The sequence below is a fragment of the Takifugu flavidus genome, chromosome 20 (genome assembly GCF_003711565.1).
Source record: "Takifugu flavidus isolate HTHZ2018 chromosome 20, ASM371156v2, whole genome shotgun sequence".
Classification (NCBI taxonomy): domain Eukaryota; kingdom Metazoa; phylum Chordata; class Actinopteri; order Tetraodontiformes; family Tetraodontidae; genus Takifugu; species Takifugu flavidus.
Window position 1 is genome coordinate 10,103,241 of NC_079539.1, and position 19,537 is coordinate 10,122,777.

Below are 19,537 nucleotides of genomic sequence, written 5' to 3' on the forward strand. Positions count from 1 at the left end.
GAGTAGGCAGGAGAAGCTGCCAATCAACGAGGATGCCTTCACGTTCAGCCCGCCCCTCTTCAATTGTTTGCGTGCTATTTTTACTTGCTAGATTAAAACGGATTACACAGGGATTGATTAAATATAGCCTTGCCGAAAACGTTTAGGTATTTTAGGTTATAAAACGTTTTTATCCTTTATGAGTATAATCACAATACTTGCAAAATAAATGAATTTACATCAGACTTATTTTACATGGGTAACTTAATTGAATAGATCTATGCAATTAAGATACACGTCCTCCAAAAAAAAAAAGGGGGGGGGATTAATTGTGTCAGGTTTGTGGTATCTTTTTATTGAATTACTGCTGTTATGCCATCATACTTTACAATTTAACAGTAATAAGTGACACTGGCCCAGTTTCCATCAAATTTATTGGGAGGTTGTATAACCATTCAAACAAAATAAAGATAGTTTTGAGTTCATCTAGTCTTAGTGTAGCATTAATTTGCTGTTTAAAAGGGAAACCTCTTAAAATAAAATCTAGAACTGACAACCACTGATGTTGTTCAACCAATACTGAACACTTAATAAGATTTACTCTGATATTTTCTTCTGAACACTCAATATTGTAATAACAACTTCAATTGACTGTTCCAGCATTTACCAGGTTTATGCCACTTGCCAATAATCCGGTTGAAATAAACACGTGTTCTGAGAGGTGGCTGACCCACTGCATATGAATCATCACTAATAGGGCTATTCTTGGTACTCCCAGAGATTACTGTAGCTCATCCAACATTTATCACCAACTGATAATCAACAAATGTAAAGTGATCAAAGGAAGTACAATATGGAATGCTGATATCTTACTTTTACTAATTCACTAGTACTGGTAAACATGTTGGCTCCATGGAATTTACTATTAAGGGCAAACAAAACTAGTAAGCATTTTGGCCTTTACTAGTGAGCGTCAGCCATCAGTAGTGAACTAGTAACGTACAATAGGATGTAAGCTAGAGACTTTAATTCATGATTGGCGTTTTAACGTCAGTCTTTCAGCTCACTCGTGTGTGTTCTACGTGATATCAAAGATACGTAATAAAGGCTCACTCGGCTTTCCCTAGTTCAATATGTGTTAGGCACTGTGATTTTTGTCACTTCATGCATCGGCAGGTAGCCTATTTAGCTCTAATTTATGCAGCAAAATATATTCTGTTGTGCACCACTAAAATATTACAAAGGGGAACTTCAGAAAGAAAACATTCGTGTACGACATGCAGGAAAAGAAAATATGCGCATAAGACAGCCCGTGGCGCCCTCTTGTGGTTAGTGACAAACACTGACAGAGTAATCAGAACTGTTGCGCCAGGTAAACCTCAGGGATTTATTTACAAATATACATTTGTATAGGTACATATGACCATAGAGGTACAATAACAAGGACATAAATAGGATTTGGTGAATTTGGTTCTAAATCAACATATACACATAATTCCACATCAGGATTTACTTTCAAATAAAGCCTTAAATACATGCACTATATAGTAGTATGGTCAAAAACAAATTTTATACAACACATATTATACAAATAGACAGCAATATTTAGATAATATATACAAATGACTGCTTGTGGAAATCACATTCAGTTCAATAACGGTGCAGGAATGTGATTAAGAACTGTTGCTGTTGATGAAATAGGAACATTGACAGCAGGAGGCAACAATGTAACACGAAATAAACAAACCAAAAAAGTTGCAGCAAAACCTTCAGCTATATTTGAATATGCCAGGGTCATGAGCTTTTGGTACCACTGGTTAATGTTATGGTTACGCATTAAAACAACTCTGGCAAATTTCCACCCTGTGAATCTTACACTTTGAACTGCAGTGACACACATAGATGGTTACCCAGTTAGCTTCTGGCACTGTTACTGTTCATTTTTACCTCTGAAATCTTTCACATTCAAAACTAGGGAAACTGTCCTTTTGTAGTTAACCATTATCTGCAACTATGGTGTCAAAGAGAACCAGATAAAATTAACAGGGACAGTTGACGACCCAATTTGAATGGCTATACAGTGTATTTTAAACTTAACAATATATACAATTATGTGCTCTTGAAAATAAGGATAATAATAAAATAAAAAAAAACAACTTTGCAGGAGTAGCTCCTAACTGCTGGCTATGAAGAAGGTGGGAATAAATCAAAAGAACACGTGGACCAGCAAAATACATAAAATCTCTCATGGCAGCTGAAAACTGCTCACTGTTCCAGCAATGCTGGTGATGTGAAATCATAAACATCATCTCCCTCTCATCAGTTAACACGACACGCTCGGATCATCAGCAGCTGGAGCAGGATGAACAGCGGCGAGACGATGAGGCCGAACCACAAATCCCTGGCTTGCTCCTGCTCGGCCAGCTTCTGGCAGAGCAGCACCTCGCAGACCAGCTTCAAACTGAGCACTGTCAGCACCCAGAGAAGACGCAGCACTGCTAGACGTTTCTCATTCTCCTGGTAAAGACGGATGGAAACGATGGCCGTGAAGTATGTGCTGAGGCCGTCTGCAGCAAACAGTGGCACAAACACCAGCCACCAACTCAGGGTCGGAGTAAACATGTCAGCTCGTAAAGCAACCAGCATGCTAAACACCAGCAAAGCTAGCAAGTGAAGAAAGAGTTCAAAAGTGGCAAAGCCCAGCCACTGGACCAATTCCCTCAGCGAGAACAGCATTGCTGATGACAGGGGCGTCTCCAATCAGGGACACACTGACTGATGACGTGCACAGAGCACCCCTGATTGGGTGTCAAGATGCTCCAGATTGGCAGGAATTTGAGACACTGTATAGTGGATCAATTTAACATTTGACTACATCTTGAAAATCATCCGGAGGAAGAGTAGGGTCTGCCAGGCGACACCAGGAAGTGCTCCTAGACTCAGTCCAGATTCCCTTTATTTAAGAAACAAATAGTTAGAAAAGATAACACAAGTTGAATAAAACAAAGACACGTACATGCAACGTGATAGACGAGAGGAAAACAACATTTCATGAAATTAATAAACAACCAAGCAACATGAAAAGGATTTCACTTTCGTAAAATAACACAGCCGTATATGCTGCCCGAGGAACAACGATAAGCTCAAAGATATTGACCGACAGAGATAACTAAGATATCAAACAACGATTAACTGCTGTTAACTAGAAAAACAATGTATACAGCGAGAGTCGTGTTAGAGTTACAAGACATGACGTACCTGCACATTAGCCCTGGATTAGTATTGCAACAACACAAGCTAACCGGTCGAAAATAATGTGGCTCAACAATAACCGCGTGTTACAAGTTCTTAAATGTAATTTATAGTGAAAAAGTATTCCATTACCTACTATCAGTCAGATCCCTTCTCCATAACCTCACTGGGTGAAACTGTTGCAATACTTAATAAACCAACAAGCCAATAATCCATTAGCATCGTAGCTACGGCTACTTCTCGCCGTGCTCTGGAAATATCGCGAGAAGTTCAAAATTGCACAGTTTTCCCCTTTTTTATGTTTTAATCTGCTGTGAATAATACTTTCAATGAAATAATTGCTCAATCTATTTGATCTATTTCTGTAGTTTAGATACATCAACAACAAGATAAGGTTTTACAAAGTTAAAATTAACATTTAGTGAATCATCCAGGCCGTAGGTGGCGGTAATGAGCCACTACACAGTAACAACCGGTAGTGCAAATTCCCAGAAGAAACCAGCCCATTGGGTCGAGGCGAGTGACTTGAAGTGAGAAGTGAGACAACATTGCTGCTCGTAAGTGCGAGTTTTATTTCAATTCTGTCACCTTTTACGAACTTATATTCGTTATGATCGATGTGGTTATTATTGGTATTAATGTAGTAGTAAGAAATACAGGACGTGCGATGTCATCCAAGGTGACAGATAAGTAACGTTAAGTTCTAAAGTGAATTTTCTTTTATAAAATCACGAAATAAAAACAAACAAACGACGACAAGTGGTTTCTGCTTTTTAATTCCACATTAGGTCTACTACAAATATATAAAAAAAGATAAAGGAGGAACATTTACAATAGCTGATGTTATTTACTCCTATTTTTATTTTACGGTTTTAAGATTCATTTGTATCTTTATGTTAAATGTTGCAGATGTAACATTCGGCCTGCGTATTAAAAAAGGCTGAATGATTTCGGATAATAGGCATTTGTTTAGCTTGCTGCAAAGCTTTGCAGACTGTTTTGACTGCAGCATCACGCATGCTTGATCACTTTCAGCGGTGACTGAGCTAAAATGAGACGATGCACCGAACTATGCCGAGTATTTTTCACTGTTTATTCATGTCTCCCATAGGGTGAAGATGCAGACGCCACCCCAGTCCATTCTACACAGTGGTTATTTTCACCCTACCCTCCGATACTGGCAGACCTGTGCTACTGACTTAAAGGCTGACAACCTCATCTACCCAATATTCATCACGTAAATATGCTTCTCTTCTGCTTTATTGAGTCCAAATGCAAGTGTCAGCGAGCAGTGATGTGATGTGCATTTATTTGTCTGTCGCTATCCTTCAGAGACAGTCCAGATGCAGTGGAGCCCATCGGCAGCCTACCAGGACAGGCGAGGTGAGTCGCAACCAACAAAATTATAGTTGACAGGAACTGCTGGCAGGTTATTTTTCCAACAATTCTAGAACTTTTACAGCATATTTATGCTCTTAAGGACAGGATATTTGTCATTTGTGTTCTGTGCTATTCTGTGAACCCTTTCAGGGTGTTGTCTACTGATAAATATTGTCAGGCAGGGTGGAACCAGGGCCAAACAGTGGCCAGGGCTGAGATAAGAAGATAATTCTTTCGATGTTTTTACTGCTAGGCAAGGTTAAAATACAAATATGACTAAAGACTTGAGCATTTTTGGTTACTAAATGTGCATATAGAAATTGTATACTGTTGTCTTTTATGCATTATCTTGCCATGATATATGTATTATATGTATTCCCACAATAGATATGGGGTAAATCAGCTGGAGGCCACATTGAGCCCGCTGGTGGAAAACGGATTGAAATGTGTGCTGATTTTTGGAGTCCCTTCAAAAATCCAAAAGGTATTGGACTGTCTCAGCAGAGGGGCTTCATTAGGTAGTATTTTGGTGGTCATCCACCCTCGGAGGTAGCAGATGCAGAATTAAAATGGTCCGGGTGTCTAGAGTCACATTATGATGTAATTCTGTTGCAAACCTTTTTTTCAACAGGATGAGAGAGGTTCAGGTGCTGATTCAGGAGACACGCCGGCCGTACTGGCGGTGAAGAAGCTCAGGTCTTTGTTTCCAGAGCTGCTGGTAGCATGTGATGTCTGCTTGTGTCCCTACACTTCACATGGACACTGTGGTCAGTGTCTCTTCTGCTTACTCTCTTCAGCTAACAGTGGGGAGGAGGGAAAGTATCATTCAAAAGCCATGTTTCAATTTTATCACAACACATTTGGTCTGAAGGAATCCTGAATGATGACGGGACCCTGAATAATGATGCCAGCTGCCTGCGGTTGGCTGAAGTAGCACTGGCTTATGCACAAGCTGGTAGGTTGTTTTTTTATTTTAAGGTCACTTCTGTTTCAGGAACACAATTATTACAGTAGTTTTCCAAAATTAAAGTTGCATCATGCGCCTAGATAACATTTTTACCAATAAATTAATACCTCCAAAAATACCGCTGTTTCATTATTAATGTGTTCTGCAGGGTGTCACATCATCGCTCCTTCTGATATGATGGACGGAAGAGTGAGGGCAATAAAACAGGCTCTCCTGTCTAATGGTTTGGGAAACAAGGTAAATAAACACTGCTAAGTAACTTCATAATACACTACTGACAGTTTGGAGATGATAAAATCAATCACATGCAATCATTCATGCATATTCTCATGCAATCATTTGGAATCCGACTCACCAGAACACATGTTTGCACTCCTGCATCCCACCTGGTAAATGTCTTTATCGTGTCCTATTTGCTTTCCACCACCAGGTGTCAGTGTTGAGCTACAGTGCAAAGTTTGCTTCCTGCTATTACGGTCCCTTCAGGTAAACGTTAAAAGTCAGCTCATCAGTAATGTTAACTGTTTCGATTTAAAAAAAAACATTTTTAAAAATAGTTTGCCATAATGCCTTAAAGTTAAGAAATAAACATCAGACATCAAATCAGAGCTTCTGTCTTTATCCCTTTGATTGATTTTTTACAATGGGAAGAGTGAAAGTTAATGTATGAAGGATATATGTCAGGTCTGTTTCTAAGTAAATGTTGCATCTTTGTAAGTTGCACATTTGACTATTTTCAATAACATATTCATCCTAAAAATGCCCTTACCCTTGGCTTTTCTCAATGTCCACTTCTTTTAAATTGGGCTTTGCAACTCCATATCACAACTATGCCGTCTGCTGTGTTCATCTCCAGAGATGCTGCACAGTCCAAACCTGCGTTTGGGGACAGGCGCTGCTATCAGCTGCCTCCCGGAGCAGGAGGACTTGCCATTCGAGCAGTGGTGCGTTGATTGCATGCGTGAGCTGACATTTGGTCTTATTTTGGCTGAAAGCTGCTTTAAAGGCCTCCCGTTTCTGTTATTCAGGAGCGAGATGTGAGAGAAGGAGCTGACATGCTGATGGTGAAACCAGGTCTGCCATATCTGGACATTGTAAGACAGGTTAAAGACAAGGTCTGTTCACCAACTCAAAACTGCAGCATGGGTTAGCTGCCTGCATACTGAAGAATCTCTCTGTTGTTGGTACCAATTCTTTCAGTTCCCCAATCACCCTTTGGCTGTCTACAACGTCTCAGGAGAGTTTGCCATGATGTGGCATGGAGCTCAGGCTGGAGCTTTTGACCTTCGGGCTGCTGTGATGGAGGCCATGACTGCTTTCCGTAGGGCAGGTGAGGCTCAGCTTCCATGGCCATGTTTCTTGTGGCAGTGTATTATATGTTTATAGGCTGGAAAATTAAGATGATCTGATTTCTAATTGATGACAATTCTGCATTTGTGGTGCCGAAGCTGCTGTGTATTTTCCGTTGAGGACTGGATTTGAACATTTGCTCTGTCCTTTGTGATGCAGGTGCTGACATCATCATCACTTATTACACACCGCAGCTGCTCAGCTGGCTAAAAGAGTGAAAACGGAGCAAACACCAAAGCTTAAAGAGTCGGCACGGCGATCAAGGATTAGAATGTTATATTATGTATTTGGTTTTAGCAGAAAATAGCTTTTGGGATCAGTCAATCATTTCTGTCATTCTTATGATTGTGGAAAGTGCTAGGCCTTGCATACTGTTAAAGTTAAATAAATCATTTATCTAGTTGAATGCAGGATTTTTACTATATGGTTAATACAGCAAACTCTACACAGAAGAGAATCTCCAGGTGCTCCTTCCTCCCGCTGTCCAAAATCATGTATTTGGCCTTAAGTGTGTATTTTGTTTATTTTATATTTTAAATGGGATAAGCTACTTCCTTCCCCTGTTTCTCATATCAGAACACCTCATTTTTTCTTAAACTTCCTGAAATATAATTAAAAAAAAGTGTTCAAACAGCCACAAATATTTGTGGTGAAAGTGTGGCTTCATTCATTCTGTACAAAAAACACATAAAAAAAATCTTTACAAGGAAAAACTAACTACATTTTTGACAGTTTCAAGATGTCAATTTTTCACATTTCCAGTATCAGAATTAACAAATGTGATGTGAATGTGTTAGATACTAAACAAAGTCTCACTTTATTAATTTAAAATGCTTTAGTCCTGCCAATAACACCCATTACAGCTCTATTACTGTCCGGGAACTTTTTTTTCCCACCGCTGTATGAAAATAATCTGTAATGTGTAAAAGTGCCGACAGGAGGAGACAACCGTTTTGACAAGTTTGCTCCTGCGCTTCAAAAAATAGAACTTTCAAATATTTTGACATGAAAGTCATCGTTTTACTTTCCATCATTTTTTAAAAAAAAAGTTGAAGAGAATAAATCAACCAGTAATTTACTCTGATTCAAAGTGGTTGTTGAATTTATACCCCAGACACGTAGAGTTTAATTTGTCTGCATAAAAAGAAGAAAAACAAGAAATATGTGTCATTGGATTGAGAAGATTCCTTGTAGCTTTTTCACCGTTTAATAACACAGAAAGTTCCCGGAAACCTGCGGAGTTTGCAGAAGGAACCGTCCTCTCACACGGATTGATGGAGGCGGATTTTTCTTGCAGTGTGTGACGTGTGGGGGCCGAGCAGAGAGCTGCTCTCATTTAAGTTGCAGTCATCTGGATGGATGGAACCACTCTCTGGATATCGCTGTGAGGATCCCATTCTTTTCAAGGATTTACGCGAAATTCACCGAGGGCTTCTTTACGCAACGGGGGCGCATGGCACGGCCGGGCTGCCACGGCAGGATGACTCCTTTATCGACCTTGATGCACTTTTGATCGCGAAGCAAAGCAGAAAACGAGGACGACGCGTACATATGGTTTAGTGTGGTTCAGTAGGGTGCCACAGCCGGCCGTGTCTCTTCTCTCCAAACGGTGCGCGCTCTCCGTGGCCATACTTTGGGGCACTTCCAAAAGCTCGGGACGCACCATGGTATGCAGAAGCGCGCTGAGATGCTGTCTGCTCGCCGCGTTGACCTGTTGTCTGCTCCCCGGCTGCGGAGGAAACATAACCGTCGCGGTCATGCTGCCGGACAACCACCACAAATACCCGTGGGCACTGCCGCGCGTCTTCCCCGCCATCCTCATGGCGCACGAAGACCTGCAGAGTAAACACGGGCTCCTGCTCGGGCGCTCCATCAACATCCTGAACTATAGCACCGAGGATCCTGTCGCGGGGTCGTGCGCCGAGAGCCGTGCGCAGGTGGTGGCCGTGGACGCCAAGCTATACATTCGCCCGGATGCGTTCTTCGGGCCCGGGTGCGTGTACCCTCTTGCCTCCGTAGGGCGATTTGCGTCCCACTGGAAACTCCCTCTGATCACAGCGGGGGGCCCCGCGTACGGCTTCGACAAGCGTGAGGAGTACCAAACAATCGTGCGCAGCGGGCCGTCCACTACTAAGCTGGGGGACTTCACCAACGCGCTGCACACGCACTTCAACTGGACATCCAGAGCCGTGGTGATCTTCCACGACCTGCGCCAAGACGACCGGCCGCACTACTTTCTGTCCGAGGGCATTTTCCTGAACTTGAAGGAGGAGATGAATATCACGGTGGAGGCCCAGCCGTACGAGGACGACTACAAGGAGTACAAGGATCTGATCAATTTCATGAAGGACCGCGGCAGAAGTAAGTCGCGGAGAAAGATTCGTTTGTTTGTTTATTTCTTTATTTATTTTAAAGGCTGTCCGAACAAAGCATCGCGCTCACTACAAACGTTATCTTCGGATAAATCAACAGCTGGTTGCGGAAAAAAGTTCTATTTGGTGAAATCATCAGGGTGAAAACCTTCTGAAGTGTTCACCTCAGGCTTCAGCTGCAGGAGAGAAGCCTTGAACCTGTGGTTGCCACGCGCTTTGCAGCGGGATTTCCCACATTGACACGGGTAATAGTGCTTTTTTATGACGGGGTGGTTACAGAGGAATGTAAAGCCTTAGGGGGGCCGTGGGGTCCTGATCAGGGCCACCTGTTTGTTGGGGGGGGCAGGTTCGGATCAGACGGAGCGTCTTGTCTCGTTATGCTGCTGTCCATCACTTGTAGTGTTGGTGTTGTCAAAAGGAGGCATTTTACACTACCACTGTTTAGAAGAACAATGAAATTAATTGAATTTAAAAGAATCTAGCACCAAATATGTGCTTGTTAATTGCTCTCCTCTCTTCTCTCCTCAAGTGTGAGGCGGCATAAACCCCCTGGAGGTGCCCTTAATGAGTGATGCTGCTCTGATCATTGAATAGCGCGGCTGCAGGGCTGGAGTGGGGCTGTGTGTGAGAGATCTGCTGTAATGATGCTCAGCAGAGGGGCGACCGCTCCATCACGCCTGGAAACACCTCAGATCGCGTCTGATGTTTTCATTCTTCCTGTTTAAATTAAGAGAATAATTGCTCCTTATGTTTTTTATTAATAATAACGACGATAAATGTGAAGGACAGGAAAATCCCCTTGACTTTTAAAAATCTGAGTCTTATGAAAACCATCAGAGTGCAGATTCTTTTCACTGTCCTTCAGAGTTTTTGATGGTGAATTTTGATGGTGAATCCATGATGGGAGGAGGATTCAGCCCCAGTCTGATGGTGACATGGGAGCCATCATTTGCCACGTTGGCCACAGCTGGTACATTAGGGGCTAATGTACAACTCATATGGGGTATCGATGTACACGCTGCTTCTTCAGCAAATGTATAGCTTTTAAATTATTGGATGTTGTCGTTTTTCGAAACAATGAGACTAATAAATATTCTGCATGATGCCGGTTTAGAGTCAAACTGCTGCTCTTTCGCACATTTGATTCAGCAGCTAAATTCTTCTGATGTTCAACAGAGTTTATCATTATTCATGACATCTCGGTTTAATCGGCTTCGTGTTATTTTGGTTGCTATGGAGATAAGATGAGTTGGTCTCCGGTAAAGGGAACACTTGGCAGCTTAAGGCAGAACAAACATGTCAACAGTAAATAAGAATTTATGTACAATGTGAACAGAGTGCACAATATTTAAAAAAGAGCCCCAAAGTACAAACCACACTTTAACCAAGACAGCTGAATCTCAAATGCTGATTTCAACAAAGCTAAACACAGCCTTTTAATGGGATCTTTTCTTAAAATTGGATAGGTATATTGAGTGATGTGTTTGCCTACAATCACAGCGTGTTGCACTGGTTACAGGTCTTCAGATACTCTCTGACTTGCAGGGATTTGTTGTGAGAAACACGCAGAAAAACTCAGTAAATTTGATCATTTTATCACAAAACTAGTTATTTGGTTGTTACGGTAACATCATCAACAAGTAATGAAATATTAAGTTATTAAAAGACGATGTGACAGTTCTGGGAAGAGATTAAAAGTGTGATATACCATTGACACCCCCCCCCCCCCCTCCATAAGATTTATGGTGCTGTGGTGGTGAAATGGAGGCCAGAGAAGCTGATGGGTTTGTCAGGGCTTGTCCTGGCTCAGCCTTCAGCTACATCTTGTCCTGTGTTGACCTATTAGTTCTCTAATGTCACTTGTATGTCTTCCAGCTGTTCCAATGCTCACATTTCACACTTGAATCCTTGAAAAGTGTCAGAGACGATATTACATAATTTAGACATTACGAACAAGCACTTTCTGCAGAACATCTAGTACACTCAGTCTCAGGTCACCGAACTTTGTTAACAACAAATTGATTGGAATACAATATCAAGGAGGCTATTTAGTGGATTACACAAGACCCCACAGTGGAACGAGTCCCAAAGTTGACCTTCAAGCTTGACCTTCTTGTTGAGGTGATCAGTTAACAATTATATGATGTGGACAGGAAGTAACCTGTTGAGTTCTTGCTTGCTTGTTATTGGCTGCTGTCCTGGTTGAACTCTACAGTATTGACCTGCGGAGCTGCCGCCACCTGACGTACACTTCACTGGTCTCTTACAGCAGACTCGTTGGAAGGTATAAAGTTGTGTGTTTGCAGGCTTGAAGACTCTTCTAATGTTACCTGCACATTATTTACAGCTACACTGATGTCTTGTCATTTTCCTTCACTGAAACAAGTAACCAAACACATTCCAGCCAAAGGCTAGGAACCATTCTCTGTCCGCCCTCAAAGCTAAACAGCTAGCTTCTGCGTTTGTTTAGCTCTCTGGCAATAATCAAAAATTCATTGGAATCAATAAAAATTGCACTTATTATTGCTGAATTTACGTTATCGCAATAACAAGATTCCAGAAACAGTTGGCTGACATGAGTTTGGCAGGGGAGAGATAGGGTGAGGAGCTCCGCGGAGAGCTGCTGCTCCTCCACATCGAGGACCCAGCTGAGGTGGCTTGGGCGTCTGTATCAGACGCCTCCCTCAGGAGGTGTTTCAGGCATGTCCCACCGGGAGAAAATACAGGCCACACTGGAGTGACTCTGTCTCTCACTGTCGTGGGAACGCCTTGGAATTCTCCCTAAAGAGCTGGAGTCCCTGTTCAGGGAAGTCCAGGAGTCCCTGTTCAGACTGCTGCCCCCGCAGCCCGGTACCAGATAAGCGGTAACATTGTTGTTACTAGAAAGAAATAGTAGTGTTACACAGTATCAACATGTCATTACCATGCAAAAATGTTAATATTTTGTTCAGATATTGCCACTAAAATGTTATTAAACTACCTTGATCTTTTTCATTTATTCTATTCAGGCAGTTAGCATAGTAGAAAAAAGGAAACCAACAAATACATATCATTGTTTAACTTCTTTCACGTGCATAAAAGTGTGATAGGTGATTATAGGCAAACCTCTCTAAATGAAATGAATGATTTAGAGTAAAGTATACCAGATGGAGCACTGCTGAAAAGAAGGGGAGAACTATAAAGTGCTATCACAGCAGCACAGAAATGATTCACCCACTTCATTAAAGTCTGCGTTCACACCTTTATGTGATCGCTGGCGCTTTGATGCACCAATACCGACATTACGTGTCTTCATTAGATGCCACGTTGTCTCGTTAACTCAGGGTTTAAAAAGCTTCCCTATGTGACCTCGCAAAAATGATCACTTGATTCGTCTCCTGAAGGAAACTTAGTTTCAGGGATGGCGCTGAGTCATCTTACGAGCTGGATCCAGTGTTTTCAGCTTTCTACCCTGACTGGAAGCTGCTTCCTAATATCTTTCTATCTGTCCGTCTGTCCGTCTACAACTATACTTTATTTTCTTTAGACTATGGATTAACCTAAAACGGGCTTTTAGGGAGGCTCAGGAAATCATTTGACAGATTTGACAGAATTATTTCACAGTCATTTATCCAATAAAATGTGAATGAGAATTAACTAATCTTTCTCAAATTTAGGGGCAAAAAAAAAAAAGGACAAACCTACGTTCGTCTCAAACCGTTTAAAGTTCCTTTGTGTGAAGCCAAACCTGAGCAGGACCATGTACTGCGTGTCTGCTACAAAACAAGGAACTTTTCCTTTGGCTGTGCAGCATATTTATTTTGAAGGTGATCCAGGAGAGAGCAGGACTACTTGGCACAGCGAGTTGGGGTCTGAGCAGGAGCTGAATTTGGTCTAACAGATGAGGAAATGTCTACTAAGTGAAAGGATTGCCTTGAAGCTGGCAGCCGCCACTCCAGCAGACGAATGGAAATAGTGTTACCTTTTTTTGCTAGTCGAGACTCGAAGGCACTGGAGCAACACAGTAGTCGGATTTCTCCGACAGTAAAGAGTGAAGTCACTTTTCTGAGCACTTGTACGGCTGCTTTGTGTATCGTTTTGAGTCGGTCGTACGGCTCAGAAACGAGTTCTTCACATGGCTGACGCTGATTGTTCCGTGGCGTTTGTGTGGAGACATGGAGGGACAAGTGTGATCGTGTCCACAATTACCTGCGTCAAATGTTTGGGTGAATTAAACAGCTGACAAGCGGGTCGGGATGTTGTCATGGAAACCTGCAACAACCTGATAAAACAACGTGCAGCAGAATAAAAAAAGCATGGCCAGGTGCCAGCGGCGTGTTTACTCCACCTGTTAGATGGGATCCTTTGGACGCCATATTTGGATGATATGATCAGCTGCATCGTCGGTGCAGATGTTCGGCTCTTCCCATGTGGGAATCTGCAGATGCAAATCAAAGACGTCTCCTGTCTTGATCAGAAGACTCAGAATCTGGCATCACAAGTAAGATGTGGAAGTTTAGATCCCAGTGGAATCTGATCAACACAAATATTCTCGAGTTTTTTGGTTTTGTGCGCCTGTGATCTGGAGAGAAGGAATAGGTTATGAAGACACAAACCTGCGGGCCTTTTTGGTGCTCTCCAATGGAGATGATGTCATCAAGGACCAGCAAAGTGCAGCAAGAATGAACACATTTTAGCTTACTTTTACATAATCAGCTTGGAGGGGAGACTGAGGAGCAAACGGCCTCAGATATTTAAAGAACATGGGTGCAGAACATCAGCGCGGGTCAGACGACATCTCCCGGTTTGGATTTTCTTCAGCTCAGTAGGTTTTTTTAAGTCAGCGGGTCTCATCGCTGAGCTTTTTCTGAGTAAAAGTGAGAGCCGATTTTGGCAAACTCCTACAAAGTCTACCTGTGAGGCTCCTCTCAGCCCTTCAACCTTTGACCTCTGAGTGTCCGAACCTGCTCCTTGAGCTGTCGTGTTTGAATTGCAGGTTTCTGGAAAGAGACATTTATCTTTAAGTGGCTGATTATACTTAATCTCCTAATTTGATATTTGTATTTTCCTGTAGTCGTGTACATCTGCGGTCCTCTGGAGACCTTCCTGAACATCATGAAGTTGTTCCAAAGTGAGATCCAGGACCCGGAAAACTACGCCATCTTCTATCTGGATGTGTTTGCTGAAAGCTTGGTGGAGCGCAAACCCTGGCAGAATTCTGACCCAGACTGGACAGATCCCATCACAGTCTTTAAGGTAGACGACACAGAGCACCTCACACATGCACGCATGAAAAGGAGCAAAAGAAAGTTAAAGACAACCCTAAAAACTGGAACTGGAACCATAATATGTGGTATGAATGGTATCTTTAATTGATTATCACTATAAAGACTGACAGGGCAAGCTCTCGTTATGAGTTCTAAGCAGATCATTTTAACAGTTTTATCCCTTTTGTCCTTTGCTTAAATAGCATTAATAAAAGAAAAAACATGTTTTCATAAGAGGATCCTCTGAGATGTCCAATTAAATCTCACTGCATCTACTGTTAATTCTAAGTAACTCAGTGATTAGACTTTTAATGATATTTCTGAGCATAAATTCAGCACGGCAGGAGTCAGCGTTTGGCCTCATGCCGTGTAGCCAAACACTATATGAAGTGTTTATTATTATTATTTGGATTATTTGCTGTAATAAAGAGTGCATTCACAGCAGGTAGAAAAACATCGACACTCATTTTATTCCTTGTTTTACACAGCATTTGAATATGACAACACATAAGCTAGGGTCTGTCCTTGTACTGGGAACGTGGCTTTTTACAAGATTGGAGTCCAGATTTAATTGATGTGGTCCCCTCCCCCCCTCCCCCCTGTTCCAAGTGGAAACCCCGAGTTTGTGAGCGTCTCTATTAAACACAGAAATCTCTGTACTGAACAAAATGTGACCCACTGTGGCTGCGGAACATTTTGGCTTCTGTTTTGCTGATAAGGCGGGGCGTTAATTCCTGCGTACGCCTTAACGGGGGTCATTATGGCAGTGCACTAATTGCAGGTGGAATTTTGTGGCAGGGGTCAGATAACGAGACAGAACGCCTGTTTACCCTCCAGTTAAGCTTGGAGAAAGATCCAAACAAGCTGCTGCAAAACCTTGTTTAGATCTTTTCTCCGAGGCCTCCAAGCTTAAGTGGAGTGGATAATGTTGAATAAATTGGAGCCAACCAGAGAGAAATATTATTACCAGCGAGGGGATATTTCATGTCTGTGATCAAACACAGCATCACATGTCTTTCATTACTCAGATGGTGCTTTCATAATGTGGAACAGACTTCCCAGAAGTTAAAAATGGTTAATGAGACAAATACTTAATGAGTTCAAACCTAAGTGAGAAAACATTGGTCCGCCTCACTCAACACACCCATGATTTGCACCTGATTGGGAACTATTACAGCTGTTGTGGACTTTTGCTTGAATGTTGCTTTGGGAGGTATCGCACGTAGTTTTTCTTGCAAATGTTGTTTATTCACATGACCGTTTGGACCATTTTGTATTGGTGTTCCTTTCCAAGCCTATAAATCTTTTCAACTGGTGCCATGACCCCGGGATTTCAATTGTTATTTTAAATTTGAATTATTTCTTTCTTGGGTTGTTACTCATGCAATGTTTCTTGTGAATCCTTGTTTTTGAGCCAATCCAAGGTTGACATTTTAATCTGTTTAAATAAAATCCACCGAAACGATGCATTTTTAAATGTATAATGGTTTTTCATGTTTAATCTAATAATGATTACATTCCAGGTGTCCTTGTTTTCTAACGAATGCTTTATTTATAATTGGTTTATATTCAACTTTAAGTTATCAGAGTACGATGATTCGATTTCTTGTCGTATCTGCTTTGGTGACTACAGGCCTGAGTAGGAACCAGAGGTCACGGAATAGAGCAGAAATAATTCTTTAATTTCAATTTTACTGATACAAGAAACCAGTGAAACTCCCAAAAATGGCGCGTTACACTCAGTTTGACTGTCGTATGAGCCCAGGAGGATCACGTACTCTCGCTTATCTCTACATCTGGTGTCTGTGTTTCCCCCTTCAGTCTGTCTTCATCATAACATATCGGCCTCCTGATAATCCGGAGTACAAAGATTTCCAGCAGAAGCTCCACGCCAAAGCTCGCAGGGATTTCGGCGTGCATTTGGAACCATCCCTGGTAGGCTGCAAATGATAAAAACCTTACAACATCTCCGCAGCCTTACAACCCCTTCAATGTTTTATGAGACCGCGGGCTGTGTAACACTGGCGCTCAGTGATGCTTGATGTCATTGTGATTTGTACTACAACATTATTCATTTTACTGCCTGATATTATTTGTGTTACCCTCCGTTGTTTTTGCCCTCTCCTGCAGATGGACTATATCGCTGGCAGCTTCTACGATGGTTTCGTGCTGTATGCGATGGCTCTGGAGGAGACGCTGGCTGAGGGAGGGGCCCAGAATGATGGCATTAGCATCACTATGAAAATGCAAAACCGTCACATGTGGGGTGAGCAAAGCTCGGGAATGTCTCGGGAATCTTCACTGTACCAGGGAGGGTGCACGGGTGTGGGTACGCATGTGTTTGTGACCCCATACAAAAGAGATTTAAAGGTTTCCTTACAGCCATGGCTGCCTGGGAACCATTATCTGCAGTAAACATGCAGAGAAACCTAATGATACCGAACTGAAAACATCACTGAGCTTGAAATTAGAACATAGTTGACCTCCTCAGCACTATAATTATAGCATCAGTGAACAGTTATCACCTAACAGTTCAGTTCATTGTTTATTTGGCTGTTTGTGTGCTTGTCACACTTCAGGATGTAAAACAATGGGGATTTGTTTCAGCTCAAACAGCTAAAGAGGGGATGTTTTCTTCAGCTTAATGGGCGGAAGAGTAGAAAATAGTAGAAAATAATTCATTATTGAGTTTTTGGCATTTATTACTTGGGATCCAGAGATTGTAGAAGACTTCCAGCAGTGTCTCGGAGCTATGATGTCATTTGTGTCCCTCTACCGATTAAAGCAAATATGATCAACAGCCTGGTCAATAATTTGGATTTTTTTTTGGGGGGGGGCGTTTTTAGGAGTGACAGGACTCGTTACCACAGACAACAAAAATGCAAGAAATATAGACGTGGACCTGTGGGCAATGACCAATCAGGAGACAGGAGAGTACGGGGTGAGTTATACTTTCATTTAACTTGTGTTTGAAATGATTTTATTGACAGTTCAAAAGAGAAACTAAAACAACACTGGAAATACATTAATGAATAGCCTAATGAATTCTGGCTGTTTTTTATGCACTCACCAGATGCTCATGTGGCTCGTACATCAGCACTGGTTGAAATATTAAGATTAAGATTAAGATTAAGATGAACTTTATTCACCCCCGTGGGGAAATTGAATTATAGTAGCAGCGTATGCAGAGTAAAGAGACAGAAAGAAAAAAAAATACAGATAAGATTAGAATGTTATAAGCATATATACAGCATATATTATACGCATATATATATATATATATATGATGTATATATTATATATACATCATATAATATATACATCATATAATATATACATATATATACACAAATATGCAATTCACATTCAGATTTGCCTTAATATTCCTTAACATTACATCTTAAAGCTTTCTCTTAAATGAACTGATATGACGAAGGTGTGTCAGTGGCAGGGAGGAGGTCCGGACTCGAGTCAGCAGCATCCCAACCGTGCACACTGTTAATGATGCATCGCTTTGGCCCCCTGAGCCACCAGATATTAGATCAGAATATCTACAAAGCAATATCTTGCATGGCCATGTCTGAGTTTTTGCATCAGCTTTTGGGTTTATTATCATATTCCTCTTGGCCTGTCTCCTTACCCAAAAAGACCAGATTGGACTCCTCTTCAGCTTGATTCGTTCCCTGCCTGCTGGTGTCCACCCAGGTGTTCAGGCTCCAGCCACCTTATGGCCACAGCTCCAGTCTGTTGCCTCAACAATGGAGGCAGAGAACATTAAATGTTTCCCTTATTGCCCCTTTTAATTCCTGCTGGGATATCATCTCTGTGTTCATCCTATCAGCTCTTAAGTTTCAAAAAGTCTAAATAAACTCAACCTGAAGCTAGAGAGGCTCAGGGGGGTTGTCAGTGCTGAGTGGCCGTATATTAATTAGCTAAGTTCATAATAAGGCCACTCAGTGTGTCCCAGGCTGGCACTAATGCCATAAATAACTGTGTCCTGCACAGTGCCCGAAATCTGAAGCCGAATCGTTTCTTCTCAGCCAAAGCTGAGCACCTCGCGGGTCTGATCTTGACAGTGTGCTGCCATGATCGATAAGAAGGCTGTCGCTACATAAACATTCCCAGATCGGTGGGATTTCCCAAGTATGACGTAAAGTACGAATGTGCTTCCATCAAAGACCGTGTTGCTACACATTTGATTTGTTTAATGGAAAAAAAGGTAAAATTTCCACCCTTCAGAGATTGGTTGATGTCCCAGAAACCGAACTGATCTGATGTTACGGGAGTGGACCGAAATGTTGCTCTGATTGGGGATCAGAACGCAACAGGCAGGCACATCATTGTCATTTGGTTATTTAGCAGGATGACCTAGCGGGCTAACTCAACTGCTAATGTCCTTGGTTTTCATGCAGTGTGAAAGAGGCTTAAGAAAGACACCTATCATTGTACCTCACCTGCAGCCCGAGCTCCAGAAACGTAGACCCTTTCTCAGGGGGTTCACTTGAGTCACGCTTAATCTGGTGCCTCCTAGGAAACTGCCTCTGGGGCACTGAGAGGTGGGCTCTCTGATCTCTAATGTTGCCGATGTGGGTAAAAGCATCTGTGGTGGGGCACTGGGAGTGCCCTCAGTGGGATTAGGGTTCAGCCAACCAGGCTACATGTGCTTTGTGGGCTTTGAGATGGCATTTGATGGTGTCACTCAAGGATTCCTGTGGGAAGGGGGGGGTAGGTTGACACGACCCCTGTACAACCTGTGGCAAAGCTTGCTGGCAGTAATATTTTAAAGGCAACAATGTCATCCCATGTAATCACCTGGATTACTCAATGATTAGTCCTCACGATGCCCTCTGCTCTGTCCAGCTGTTCTAAAGTTGAAAATATTTATTGGAGTACGATTAGATATTGGAATATTCATCAGTGAAATGCAGACATGTTGATGAGCCGGGGGGGTTATGTCTTTGACAAGATCTGAGTTCCTGTGAAGAATCTGC

The 19,537-nt window shown here is 42.1% G+C and overlaps 3 protein-coding genes across 4 annotated transcripts in view; 2 read left to right on the forward strand and 1 right to left on the reverse strand.

Annotated features, from left to right (window-relative positions):
• Window positions 1-1,340: 1,340 nt before the first annotated feature.
• On the reverse strand, window positions 1,341-3,661 carry tmem203 (transmembrane protein 203). Of its 2 annotated transcripts, none has more exons than XM_057019764.1 (2): window positions 3,364-3,661; window positions 1,341-2,932 (listed from the first exon to the last, which is right to left on the reverse strand). In XM_057019764.1, exon 2 carries the CDS (start codon window positions 2,713-2,715, stop codon window positions 2,299-2,301), a length of 417 nt encoding a protein of 138 aa, XP_056875744.1. In that variant the 5' UTR covers window positions 2,716-2,932; window positions 3,364-3,661; the 3' UTR covers window positions 1,341-2,298. The 2 variants fall into 2 exon arrangements, with proteins under 2 accessions (XP_056875744.1, XP_056875745.1); XM_057019765.1 differs by having other exon boundaries at window positions 3,238-3,377.
• Window positions 3,662-3,671: 10 nt separating this feature from the next.
• On the forward strand, window positions 3,672-7,569 carry alad (aminolevulinate dehydratase). Its single transcript, XM_057019760.1, has 12 exons — window positions 3,672-3,788; window positions 4,343-4,468; window positions 4,564-4,614; window positions 4,999-5,095; window positions 5,243-5,378; window positions 5,483-5,566; window positions 5,727-5,815; window positions 6,009-6,064; window positions 6,435-6,522; window positions 6,607-6,693; window positions 6,779-6,908; window positions 7,088-7,569. The coding sequence occupies exons 2-12, from the start codon at window positions 4,350-4,352 to the stop codon at window positions 7,144-7,146; spliced, it is 996 nt and encodes a 331-aa protein (XP_056875740.1). The 5' UTR covers window positions 3,672-3,788; window positions 4,343-4,349; the 3' UTR covers window positions 7,147-7,569.
• Window positions 7,570-8,228: 659 nt separating this feature from the next.
• The window catches only part of npr2 (natriuretic peptide receptor 2), a 44,079-nt gene continuing 32,770 nt past the window's right edge, over window positions 8,229-19,537 (forward strand). Inside the window, exons 1-5 of the mRNA XM_057019758.1 lie at window positions 8,229-9,289; window positions 14,354-14,535; window positions 16,368-16,481; window positions 16,677-16,812; window positions 17,393-17,487. Coding sequence (XP_056875738.1) covers window positions 8,593-9,289; window positions 14,354-14,535; window positions 16,368-16,481; window positions 16,677-16,812; window positions 17,393-17,487 — 1,224 coding nt within the window. The 5' untranslated portion in view covers window positions 8,229-8,592. The remainder of the gene's footprint in view (window positions 9,290-14,353; window positions 14,536-16,367; window positions 16,482-16,676; window positions 16,813-17,392; window positions 17,488-19,537) is intronic.

Bases quoted from the DNA above. Each gene is read 5' to 3' on its own strand.
- alad (XM_057019760.1), top strand. From the start codon at position 4,350: ATGCAGACGCCACCCCAGTCCATTCTACACAGTGGTTATTTTCACCCT. The intron at 4,469-4,563 runs GTAAATATGCTT...GCTATCCTTCAG, and splicing joins ATCTACCCAATATTCATCAC to AGACAGTCCAGATGCAGTGG. The intron at 6,065-6,434 runs GTAAACGTTAAA...GTTCATCTCCAG, and splicing joins TGCTATTACGGTCCCTTCAG to AGATGCTGCACAGTCCAAAC.
- tmem203 (XM_057019764.1), bottom strand. From the start codon at position 2,715: ATGCTGTTCTCGCTGAGGGAATTGGTCCAGTGGCTGGGCTTTGCCACT.